Source organism: Tamandua tetradactyla, chromosome 22 (assembly GCF_023851605.1).
Source record: "Tamandua tetradactyla isolate mTamTet1 chromosome 22, mTamTet1.pri, whole genome shotgun sequence".
In the NCBI taxonomy this organism is placed as follows: Eukaryota; Metazoa; Chordata; class Mammalia; order Pilosa; family Myrmecophagidae; genus Tamandua; species Tamandua tetradactyla.
The window spans coordinates 40,467,879-40,480,469 of record NC_135348.1 but is presented as its reverse complement, the minus strand read 5'-3'; the positions used below and the strand labels follow the sequence as shown (position 1 = coordinate 40,480,469).

General features: G+C 38.2%; 1 protein-coding gene across 1 annotated transcript in view; it reads left to right on the top strand.

Moving 5' to 3' along the window:
* The window catches only part of ABHD18 (abhydrolase domain containing 18), a 133,710-nt gene that overhangs the window by 34,158 nt on the left and 86,961 nt on the right, over positions 1–12,591 (top strand). The window contains exons 2-4 of the mRNA XM_077140067.1: positions 10,206–10,435; positions 10,848–10,956; positions 11,978–12,062. Coding sequence (XP_076996182.1) covers positions 10,865–10,956; positions 11,978–12,062 — 177 coding nt within the window. The 5' untranslated portion in view covers positions 10,206–10,435; positions 10,848–10,864. The remainder of the gene's footprint in view (positions 1–10,205; positions 10,436–10,847; positions 10,957–11,977; positions 12,063–12,591) is intronic.

Genomic DNA, 12,591 nt, shown 5'->3' with positions numbered 1-12,591 from the left:
TTGATGGATTGCTTTTCTCTTGCTGCTTTCAAGATCCTCTCTTTCTCTTTGACCTCTCACATTCTGACTGGTAAGTGTTTTGGAGAATGTCTATTTGGATCTATTCTCTTAGGGGTACACTGCACTTGGATCTGTAATTTTAGGTCTTTCATAAGAGTTGGGAAATTTTCAGTGACAATTTCTTCCATTAGTTTTTCTCCTCCTTTTCCCTTCTGTTCTCCTTCCGGGACCCCCACAACACGTATATTTGTGCGCTTCATATTATCATTCAGTTCCCTGAGTCCCTGCTCATATTTTTCCATTGTTTTCCCTATAGTTTCTGTATCTTGTCCGATTTCAGATGTCCCATTCTCCAGTTCACTAATCCTAACCTCTGTCTCTTGAAATCTAACATTGTAGGTTTCTATTGTTTTTTTCATCTCTTCTACTGTATCTTTCTTCCCCATAAGTTCGGTGATTTGCTTTTTCAGACTTTCCATTTCTTCTTTTTGTTTGTTCCTTGCCTTCTTCATATCCCCCCTCAGTTCATTGATTTGGTTTTTGATGAGGTTTTCCATTTCTGTTCGTATATTTTGAATTAGTTGTTTCAGCTCCTGTATCTCATTTGAACTATTGGTTTGTTCCTTTGACTGGGCCATATCTTCAATTTTCCTGGTGTGATTTGTTATTTTTTGCTGGCGTCTAGACATTTAATAAGCTTAATTAGTTTATTCTGGTGATTACTTTCACTTCTCTTACCTAGGGTTTTCTTGCTCGATGAATTTGTTGTCTATCTGTTCTTTGACCTTCAGTTCAGCTTTTTCTGGACCTCTAGTTTAGGTTTTGTTTAACAGAGGATAATTTTTCAGTTCTTGTTTTCTTGTTTCTTGCCCTGCTTGTAAGGTACCTTTTTCCTCCCCACCCTTAGGAGGGTCTACATAGGTATTATACACCTGAGCTGGGTTTTCCCGGACTAAACTGGCCTCCTATCAGGGGCAAGGAGTCACCTGCGTCAGTTTTCCCTGAGGGTGAGACCCAGCCGGTTGAAAGACTTTCCTGTGAAGTCTCTGGGCTCTGTTTTTCTTATCCTGCCCAGTATGTGGTGCGTCTGCCTGTGGGTCACACCAGCAAAAGATGTTGCGGCACTTTTAACTTTGGAAGACTCTCCCTGCTGGGGGTGTTGTGGAGATGGAGGAGAGGTTGTAGGCTGGTTTTAATGGCTTCAAATTGCCAAACCCTGGGGTCTGAGTCGTTGATGGAAGGATTCCACCTTAGTTGGGCTTCACCCCTCTCCTGGGGAAGGCACAGGTGGGAGACAGCCCTGAAAGCAACTGGTTTCTGCCTATGCCTGGGGCAGTTGCAGCCTGAGAAGTCTCGCAGCTGAATCCAGAGGCTGCCAAATCTTCGTAGAGACGCAGCTACTAAAGCCTCCGTTTCCTCCCCTTTCCTCTTTTTCTGTGAGCCCAGTGTTCGACCTCTGCTTTGACCAGGTTTAAAGTCTCTTTCTTTTCCCTCTGGGAAGCCGCCTGTGTGGGAGGGGTGCTGGGAGCCGGCCACCACAGCTTGGGGAACTCACAGTTTTGAGGAGGCTTGCAGCCTGTCCAGCTGGTCCCGACTGGGGTACGCTGTGTGTCCGGTCACTGATGTGGCTCCGGGAGCTGTTCGGCACTGTTTCTGGTTATTTAGTAGTTGTTATGGAGGACGAACTAAAACGCGCACATTGCTAAGCTGCCATCTTGGCCCCTCCTCCTCTCTTGTATCTTGTTCTTGTTTTTTAATATAGACATTTAGGGCAATAAATTTCCCTCTCAGACCTGCCTTTGCTGCATCACAAAAGTTTTGGCATGTTGTGTTCTCATTATCATTCATCTCCAGATATTTGCTGATTTCTCTAGCAATTTCTTTCTTGACCCACTGATTATTTAAGAGTGTGTTGTTTAATCTCTACACATTTGTGAAAGCTCTGGTTCTTTGGTGTTTATTAATTTCCAACTTTATTCCATTGTGATCAGAGAAAGTGCTTTGAATAATTTCAATCTTGTTTTTCTTATAGAGACTCATTTTATTTCCCAGTATGTGATCTGTCCTGGAGATTGTTCCATGTGCACTAGAGAAGAATGTGTATCCTGGTGTTTTGGCATGTAATAATCTATGTATGTGTATTAGATCTGATTCATTTATCTTATTGTTTAGGTTTTCTATTTCCTTGTTGATAGTCTGTGTGGTTGTTCTATCTATACTGGAGAGTGTTGTATTGAAGTCTCCCACTATTACCATTGATATGTCTGTAGCTCCCTTCAATTTTTTCAATATGCATTTCATTTACTTTGAAGCTCCTTGATTGGGAGCATACATATTTATTATTGTTATTTCTTCCTGGTGAATTGTCCCTTTTATTAATACGTCATGTCCTTCTTTGTCTCTTATGACATCTTTACATTAAAGTCTGTTTTGTCTGATGTTAGTATAGCTGTGCTTTCTTTTGGTTACAGCATGCATAGAAGTTCTTTTTCCATCCTTTCACTTTCAATCTAATTGTATCTTTGAGTCTAAGATGTGTCTCTTGTAAACATCATTTGGATGGATTATGTTTTTTGATCCATTCTGTCAGTCTGTATCCTTTAATTGGTGAGTTTAGTCCATTAACATTAGAAGTAATTACTGTAAAAGCAGTTCTTGATTCTACCATCTTGTGTTTTAGTTTTTGGCAAATCTGTATATTATTTTCCTTATCTCTCTCTTTTCCTTTAAATTACCTTTACTTATATTATTCAATTCTGTGCCCTCCTCCAGACTTCCCTCTCCTATCTTTTTTTATCAGCTGACAAGTCTCCCTTTAGTTTTTCTTGTGGCACTGGTCTGTTGTTGACTAGTTCTCTCACTCTTTATTTATCTTTGAAGATTTTAATTTTCCCCTCAATTTTGAAGAATAACTTGGCTGGATAAAGAATTCTTGATTGAAAGCCTTTCTCATTCAGGATGTTAGAAATATCATACCAGTGCTTTCTTGCTTCCATGGTGCCTGTGTGTAGTCTGAAGTCAAGTCTTACGTGTTTTTCCTTGTATGTAGTAGGTTGCTTTTCTCGTGCTGCTTTCAAGGACTTTCTATTTCTCTTCAACACCTGAAAGTCTGATTAGTGTGTGTCTTGGAGTGAGCTTGTTCGGATTTATTCTATTTGGAATTCACTCAGCCTCTTTGATGGGCATATTTGGGTCTTTTATAAGGGTTGGGAAGATTTCTCTGATTATATCTTCAACTAACTTTCCCAACCTTTTACTTTTCTTTTCTCCTTCTGGGATACCGATGATTCTTATATTTTTGTGCCTCTTGTTGTCCGTCATTTCTCTAAGATCCGGTTGCATCTTTTCCAACTTTCTTACCTTTTGCTTTTTTTTGTGCACCCTAGTTCTATTGTTTTATCTTCTAGCTCACTTATTCTTCCTTCTGCTTTTTCCAATCTGCTATCTTGTGTCTCCAGTGTATTTTTTATTTGGTCTGCTGTAGCTTTCATTTCTGTGAGATCTGCCATTTTTCCACTAAACCTTCAAAATTTTTCTTTATGATTTCTAGTGTCTTCTCGATATCCTTTATTTCTTCATAAATATCCTTGAGCAGTTGTTCCATATTTTGTATCCCCTCTGGAATTTTGATTTGGTTGTTTGGCTGGGCCAGTTCTGCTTGGATCTTCATATGCTTTTTGATTTTCTGTTGTGTTCTAGGCATTTGTATATCTTGATATGGTTATTATGCAGGTTGGTTTCCTTCACTCTTCCAAAGTTTTGTATTTACTTTTTGCTGAATGATTCCTTTTGCACTTGACTTTTACAAAGGGGATTTATTAGGTTGCAAATTTATGGTTCTGAGGCCATAAAAATGTCTCAGTTAAGGTATCAACAAGGTGATAACTGGACTCTGAAGAAAAGACATTGGCATGTGGACCACCTCTGTCAGATGGGAAGGAACATGGCTGGTGTCTCCTAGTACTTGTTTCTGGTTTGTTGCCTTCATCTTCTGATTCCAGTGACTTTCTCTCTCCTGCAGGTCTTCTTTTAATGTCTCCAGGTGTTTCTCTCTAAGCATCTATGGGTCCTCTCTTACCTTCTCTGGGGTAAACTCTGAATTTCATCTCTTAGCTTAGCATCTCCCATTGTGTTATTTTGTCTCCAGTTTCTGATTTCCATAGCTGACTCCAAAATGTCTTTCTCTTAAAGGACTCTAGTAACTGGATTAAGCCCCACCTTGAGTCATGTGGTCACATCTCCATGGAAATAACTTAATTAAAAGGTTCCACCCCACAAGACTGCATTAAAAGAACATGGCTTTTCTGGGATGCATAACAAATTCAAACCAGCACACTCCCTTTAATATATATACTTCTGTATATTTTGAGTTTTAAAATTTTACAGTGACCATATTTTAGTTTAAAAAAAGAGTATTTAATCATTTTCCTCTTATATGAATTATCTGTTTGTTGTCTTTGCCCATTGACTAGATAATATTTAATAAACTTCATTGCAACACATTATATGAGTAGAGTTTAGGAGACATAAGATCTTAATGAGGTTTGCAATTTAATGACTTTCCTGTTAAATTCTTGTCATTAAGGTCTTGGTTTAAATATTACCTCTTTGGTAAATGAGGCTTTCTTTGAGTATTAGAGGAACCCCCTAATTGTCATCATGTCTTTTTTTCCCCCCACCATAGTGCTTTTCAATCATCTACTTTTTTAAAATATATATTATTAAATAAGCCCATAGCTTACATACAACTTTTCCTCTTAAATGATTTTAAACCTACACAGAATTTACAGAAACAGTACAGCGAATACCTGTACACCTTTTGCCACTCTTATGTCTCTTTCTTTATATAGACATCTATAGACGGGGATTTGAAAGTTCATCATCTACTTTTGCATATTTTTTAGCATGCCTTGGTTTTTCTTGTGGCCCAGGGCCTAAAGTAAAACTTGCCATATAGTAAGTACTCAGTAAATATTTGTTGAATGAATGAAATAATGCTCATTCTTAAAAGTTCAGAAACTTACTTTTTATTAGGTTATGCAGGGATGGTTTAGCTATGGTGAAATAATTCATAAGAATTTAGTAATCAGAATGCCAGTTTATTAAATTATAGTGGTAGATATAAACAAAGCTGGATATGTGTTCTAGTTTGCAAGCTGCTGGAATGTAATATACCAAAAATGGAATGGCTTTTAAAAACGAGAATTTATTAAGTTGCAAGTTTACATGCTCTAAGGCTGTGAAAATGTCCAAATTAAAGCAAGGCTATAGAAATATTCAGTCTAATGCATCCAGGGAAAGATACCTTGATTCAAGAAGGCCGATGACATTTAGGTCTTCTCACTCAACTGGAAAGCCACATGGTGAGCATGATGACATCTGCTGGCTTTCTCTCCAGGCTTCTTGTTTCATGAAGCTCTCCCAGGGGCATTTTTCCTCTTCATCTCCAAAGATCTCTGGCTGCAAGGGCTCTAAAGCTTTTCCAAAATGGTTGCCTCTTAAATGGCTCCAGTAAGCAACCCCACCTTGAATGGGTTGAGACACATCTCCATGGAATCCATCTAATCAAAAGTTAACAGTCACAGTTGGGTGGGTCACATGGAAACAATCAAAAAGCTCCCACCCAACAATATTGAATAAGGATGAAAGAACTTGGCTTTTCTGAGGTTCCACACAGATTCAAACCAATTTTTTCTAGCATTATTATGCCAAAACAAAATATATATCAAGAGTAATTGAATAATACATGGGAATTAGGGAAAAAGAGAAGTAAATGGTGTTAAAAAAGAACTCCATGACTATAGATGGTATTGTCTAAGGAGCAACTTATCTATTTCTTCTTACTCATAAAAACAGTGAATTATGAATGACCTGGGTTTTGTTGGTCTAGTCATAAAAATAACTTAAATGTCAGTCCAAGTGATGGTGGGTTAGGTTGTATACCAATATAAACAAAGAAGAGCAATTAAGTTAAATTTGTACTTTGTTAAAAATCAAAGAGCAGAACTATAAGATATAGTTGGTGGTTCCAAAAAAAAAAAACACCATTTGAACCAACATTTATGTACTTATTAAAAGCTCATTGAGAGACTTCTGGGAATATGGAGGAATAGGATAGGCTGAGTTTACCCCTGCACAAAAGAACAGCTAGGGAAGTGACAGAAAATGGCTGGGACACTGATTCTGGGGTGCATAGGACCTGAGAAGGTTTTCTACCCTGCATAGAAAAGGTCCTGATAGAAAAAGCTGAAGAATAGAGACACAGACAATCGGAGACCATCCAGCTAGTGCAAGGAGCCTAACAAGCACCTTTCCAGATGGAGGCCAGGAGCCCTCACTAGTGCACAATCAGGGAAGCCAGGACTAGGAAGTAAGCCAAGCCAGGATCCTTGAACTTGCCACACCCATATGCACCCACACACCAAAGGCCTGTCCCCATGCTCCACCCCCCAGGACCCCAACCACCCACCTCCCAGACCTGCACATCTTTGCCCGGTCCATCCTTGCCCCGCCCACCCCCACCCTGCTCCTTGATGGAAATTTGCATTTGTCCGAGTAGTATAAACTCTGAATCTGAATCAGGTTTTGCCCAGAAATCAAAAGTACAGCATTCAATTATTTTTATAAGGAATATTAACAAATATACAAGTAATAAATTTCAAAGCACATTGCAACAAATAGTTATAGAACAGATTTCAGAGTTTGGAATGGGTTGCAGTTTTCACCTCTAGCTGTTCCAAGACACTGGAGACTAAAAGAAATATCAATATAATGATTCAGCAGTCATATTAATTTGTTAAATCCTATCTTCACTGTTAGAATTCCACCTTCTCCTTTGATCTTTCTCCTACTCTTTAGGGGTATTTGAGCTTTGCCTATTCTAACTTTTTCATGTTGGAAAAGGCTATTAATAATATGGGGGAAAAAATTAAATATAAAAAAAATAATATGGGATAGGAGGATGGAACTAGTTGATGTTATTGAGAGGCTGGCCCCTCTGGGTTTCAGGATTTATCTGGCCTAGGAACCCATCCGGAGGGTGTAGGTTGCTAGACAGTGATCATAGTGCATGGAACCTTTGTATAATTTCACATAGAACCCTAGGTGTTCTTTACAGTTAGCAGGGATTTTTTTTTTCAAGTATTTTTGTTGATAAAATGTAATATACAGGGCAGGCCACAATGGCTCACCAGGCAGAGTTCTTATCTGCCATGCCAGAGACTGGGGTTTGAGTCCCCATGCCTGCCCATGCAAAAAAAAAAAAAGAAGAAAACCCAAAACATACAAACATTCCATAAATGGTGTACAATCAGTGGCTCACAATATCATCCAATAGTTTTGTATTCATCACCAAAAGCATTTGTTTTGGACATTTGCATCACTCCAGAAAAAAGAAAGAAAAAAGGAAAAAGCTCGAACATACCTTACCCTTACCCCTCCCTCTCATTGACCACTAGTATTTCCAACTGCCCAATTTATTTTACCCCTTACACCCCCATTATTTATTAATCTGTTTTGTCCGTATTTTTTCCACTCATCTGTCCATATCCTAAATAAAAGGAACATCAGACACAGGTTTTCACAATCACACAATCACATTGTAAAAGCTACATTATTACACAGTCATCTTCAAGAAACATGGCTACTGGAACACAGCTCTACAGTTTCAGTTACTTCCTTCCAGCCACTCCAATATACCATAAATTGAAAAGGGATGTCTATATAATGCATAAGAATAACTTCCAGGATAACCTCTCGACTGTTTGATATCTCTCAGCCACTGACATTTTATTTTGTCTAGTTTCTCTCTTTCCCCTTTTGATCAACAAGTCTTTCTCAATTCCTTGATGTCAGGTCCTACCTGGGATTTCTGTCCAACATTGCTACGGGGATTTAAACCCCTGGGAGTCATGTCCCACTTAGGAGGGAGGGCAGTGAGTTCACTTGCCATGATAGCTTAGAGAAAGAGCCATGTCTGAGCCATAAAAGGGGTTCTCTAGGGGTGACTCTTAGGCCTAATTTTAAGTAGGCTTAGCCTATCCTTTGCAGGAAAAAGTTTCATAGTGGCAGACCTCAAGCTCAAGGGCTCGGCCTATTGATTTGGTTGTCCCCACTGCTTGCGAGAGTATCAGAAATTCTACAAATGGGGAAGTTAAATATTTCCTCCTTTTTCCCCATTCCTCAAAGGGGACTTTGCAAATACTTCTTTATTCACTACCCAAATCACTCTGGGATTTATCGGGGCATCATACTAACCTGGATGAACCAACAAAATCTCATGTCCTATTCAAGGTTCCGTGTACTTTGGTGTTCAACTAAACTGACCATTCAAGTTAAATTAAGAAATACACTACGCAAAATATAAATTTTGCGCCAAATAAACATCTCTCCCTTTAGTATCACCTAAAAGTTGAAGTTTTAAAATATGGACGATATCATCCTTTACGCAGTCTTTTGATATACCTTAGTCCTATCCAGATCAGCTTCATTCATAGCTCTATGCGATGTCTGATCACTTTTTCAACTTTTCAGACAGTTCCTGTATGAGGTACTGCTCACTTTAATAGCTTCAGAGTTCTAACTCTGAGTCTTATATGTCGCATAAATACCCGAATTTTCTGGGGAAGACCATGTTATATACAAACAGCTTAGTATTGAAGAATTTGGAATTAACGGCTATACCTCCTGGATATATGTGACTGCTGTAAGAGCTCACAGTCTAGGACCCTTTACAGTAAGCCCTAAGCTGATAACCCATGCTCTTGACTTTAGTTCACCGAATTTTTATATTATAGTTAGTCCACATGATTAAAGCATGATAATTTTTTTTTTACTGACATTGCATTCAACATACAGCTCTTAAGGTTCATTAACCTAGTTGCATGCCTCACAAATTGGCAAGAATGATTTTAATTGGGGGTTGCCAGGCCATGATAAATAGCAATATCTAACTGAAGCTTATATAAAAATAGCTTCCAGAACAGCCTCTTGACTCTATTTGAACTCTCTCAGCCAGTAATTCTTTATTTTATTACAATTCTTTTCCCCCTTTTGGTCAGGAAGGTATTGTTGATCCCACAGTGCCAAAGCCACGCTCATCCCTGGGAGTCATATCCCAGGTTTCCATGGAGACTTTCACCCCTGGATATCATGTCCCACATAGTGGGGAGGGTAATGATTTTACTCACAGAGTTGGGCTTAGAGAGAGTGAGAGGCCACATCTGAGCAAAAAAGTGGTCCTGTGAAAATAGCTCTTAGGCATAACTATAGGTAAGCTTAGCTTCTCCACTACATAAATAAGCTTCAGAGGGTGAAGCCTCAAGAGCAATAGTTTGGCCCATTGACTTGGGACTCCCTAATGTTTGAGACAGTATCTGGGTTTTCCCTGGTAGTGAAGTATAATAGCTTCATATTTTTTCTCCCATCCTTCAAGGGACTTTGCCAATACTTTTTTTTTTTACTTTGTATTCTCAAACCAAAACAACATGCAAACATGAACATTCTTAACATATAAACATTCCCTATAGTGTACAATCAATGGCTCACAATATCATCACATAGTAGTATATTCATCACCATGATCATGCCAATACTTTTTGATTATCTGCTTACCATACTTACAGCATTCAATTTGAAGACAGAAGTAGATAATAAAAAATCTTTAAACATTTTTGGAAAAGATAGAGATATGTATACAAGTAGTAGCATTGATTATTTTACTTTTCATTCACTATAGTGTACTAGAAAGGCAGTATAGTGTAATTTAAGAGTTCTTGAGTGATGGGCTTGGAATTGACTCTTAGCACTGTCTCCCACTAGCAGTGTGACCTTGGATAAATCTATCCCCTATGTGCCGTGTGTTTCTCATCTGTAAAATGGGGAGAATGGATCCTGCCTCATGAAGTTGTTGGGAAGCTTAAATGAGAGACAGAGTGCGAGCGAGTGTGTGTACATGCATGCCCGCGTGTGTGTACATGCATGCCCGTGTGTGTGTAGTTTTAGAAATAGTTGCTGGCATGTTATACAGTACTACATCAGTATAATTATTACTATTTTTATCCAACAAATATTGGGTACTGTGGTAGTTAGGTTCAAGTGTCAACTTGGCCAGGTGAAGGTGCCTATTGCAGGTGTCAACTTGGACAGGTGACGATGCCTAATTCAATGGCATGTGAACCTCATCTGTTGCTGATTACAATCTGCAGTCCACTAGGAGGTGTGTCTGCTGCGATGAACGATGTTTGATTTAATTGGCTGGAAGCTTAAATGCAAGAGCTCGACATAACACAGCCCAAGCAGCTCAGCATACCTCGTCTCAGCACTCGCAGCTCGGCCCAGGCCTTTGGAGATGCAGAAAGGAATCACCCCAGAAAAAGTTGTTGGAACCCAGAGGCCTGGAGAGAAGGCCAGCAGAGATCGCCCTGTGCCTTTCCACGTAAGAAAGAACCTCAGTTGAAAGTTAGCTGCTTTTCCTCTGAAGAACTATATGTTAGCTAAATAAATCCCCTTTTATTAAAACCAATCCATCTCTGGTATGTTGCATGCTGGCAGCTTTGGCAGACTAGAACAGGTACTTAACTACCTTTTAGTCACTGTGTTGAAAGTGGGAAGATCCTGCCCTAGAGGAATTCACAGGTTAGTGAAGTTCAGGGCACTGTTTCATCTTCTCTGCTTTTATCCCACTTCTTCTTTTCCACATCTCTTATCTTATTCCCAAGGAAATACATTCAAAGTTCAGTTTGTTCTTAATTTTTAACTTTTCCTGCTATTTATAGAAATATTTAGGAAGTCCAATTGAAGTTTTGGTGAAAATAAAATATTAAATTCTTTTACATTTTGTTTCATAGATGTTTGATTGCTACCAATGGGTGTGAGCAAGCTAGATGTTCTATATCGGAGACTTCTTCTCACAAAACTTTTTATCAGAGGATGGGGAAGGCCAGAGGACCTCAAAAGGTAAGCATTTTTTCTGAATAGTTGTTCTGAGTTTGTTTTAGTAAATATTTAAAATTACTACCTAAAAATGAAATTATTTCCTTTTCCTTTTCATCTTTTTAATTATTTCTCTTGCTTTAGTCCATATAATCATAAATTTATTTTTAGAGTAATTCTAAATTTTTAACTTCAATAATTAAGCTCATTAGAATTGTACATAGCTCAGGGACTGAGTTTTCTTGAATAACCTGCATTTGTAATGGTTATAAAATTGGAACATACTGTAATTCATGGGAAAATGTGGACTTAAGAAGATGAATTTTCAGGATTGGTACCTTCTATTCTGAGTCCTGTATCTGTTATTTTCTGACAGTGTTATTTCTCACATTTTTTCTGCAGCAAATATTTAGTTTTTTTAAAAAAGGAAGACTACTCTTTCTCTTCAATGATTAAAATTAAATTTTAACATGATTTATGAACTAGATTTGCTAATTTTTATCATTGTTCATTATCAACTAATTTAGTTAATAGATGGTATATTAGAGTTCTCTAGGGAAACAGAACCAAGAGGAAATATCTGTAAATATGAGATTTTATAGAAATGTTTCACACAATTGCAGGGATGCACAAGTCCAGATCTGTAGGGCAGGCTGTGGGCTGGCAGCAATGAAGAAGATGTGTAGTGAATTCCACAGGAGAGACTGGCTGGCTGAAGTAAACAGGAAAGTTCTCTGTTCTTACTGCTGAAGTCATCACTTTTCCCTTTAAAGTCTTCAGCTGATTGGATTCTCTCATTGTGGAAGGTACTTCCTTTTGTAGATGGTAGGTGTCATCAGGCACAGATGCAACCCACTGCTCGATGATTTAATAAACCAGCCTTCTAGTTTATTAACCAGCCATGAAATGTCCTTGCAGTAATGGTTAGGCCAGTGTTTGCTTGACCAGATAGCTGAGCACCATCATTGAGCCAAATTGGCACATGAACTTAACCATCACAGGTGGTATAAAAGGTGATTTTTTTTTTTCCTCTTTCCTATAACAGGCTATTTGAATTCAGAAAGATTATTGGAAATCGAGAAAGATGCCAGAATCTGGTTTCAAGCGATTATCCAGTATATATTGATAAGGTATTTAAAAAATGCAGTTATAGAAATTTTGGTTAAACATAAATATGTGCCAATAGGGAAACTAGACCAAGGCAGTGGTCACCAAGGAAGGTTGACGCTATATCCTGGGTCAGGCTTCTGATCCTCTGGAACATAATCCAAAGCAATTTGCTTTTATTTATATATTTTAAAATAAGCTATGAATAATCCTTAGGTATGAAATACAGAAAAAAGAATTTTCATGACTGAAAAATGCCAATTCTGTTCTCTGAGTGAATTTACAAGTGAGTGAGGAGATCCTCTGAAAGATATCTTTGTTTTCCATTTTTCATAATTCATAGATCGGGCAGCACTTCCTTAGCTAACTGTGAAAGTTTCTAAATGGACAGCTTTAGAAAGCGTCATAGCACTCAGATATCTTACTAGGATAGTACTACTTTTTCAACGCCATTATATAAGAACCTTCCCATAGGTGTTCCAGGGGAAATAACTTTCTGAGAAGTTCATGAAAAAACTAAGTTCTGCTGATAGAATTTGACCAAATGAATAT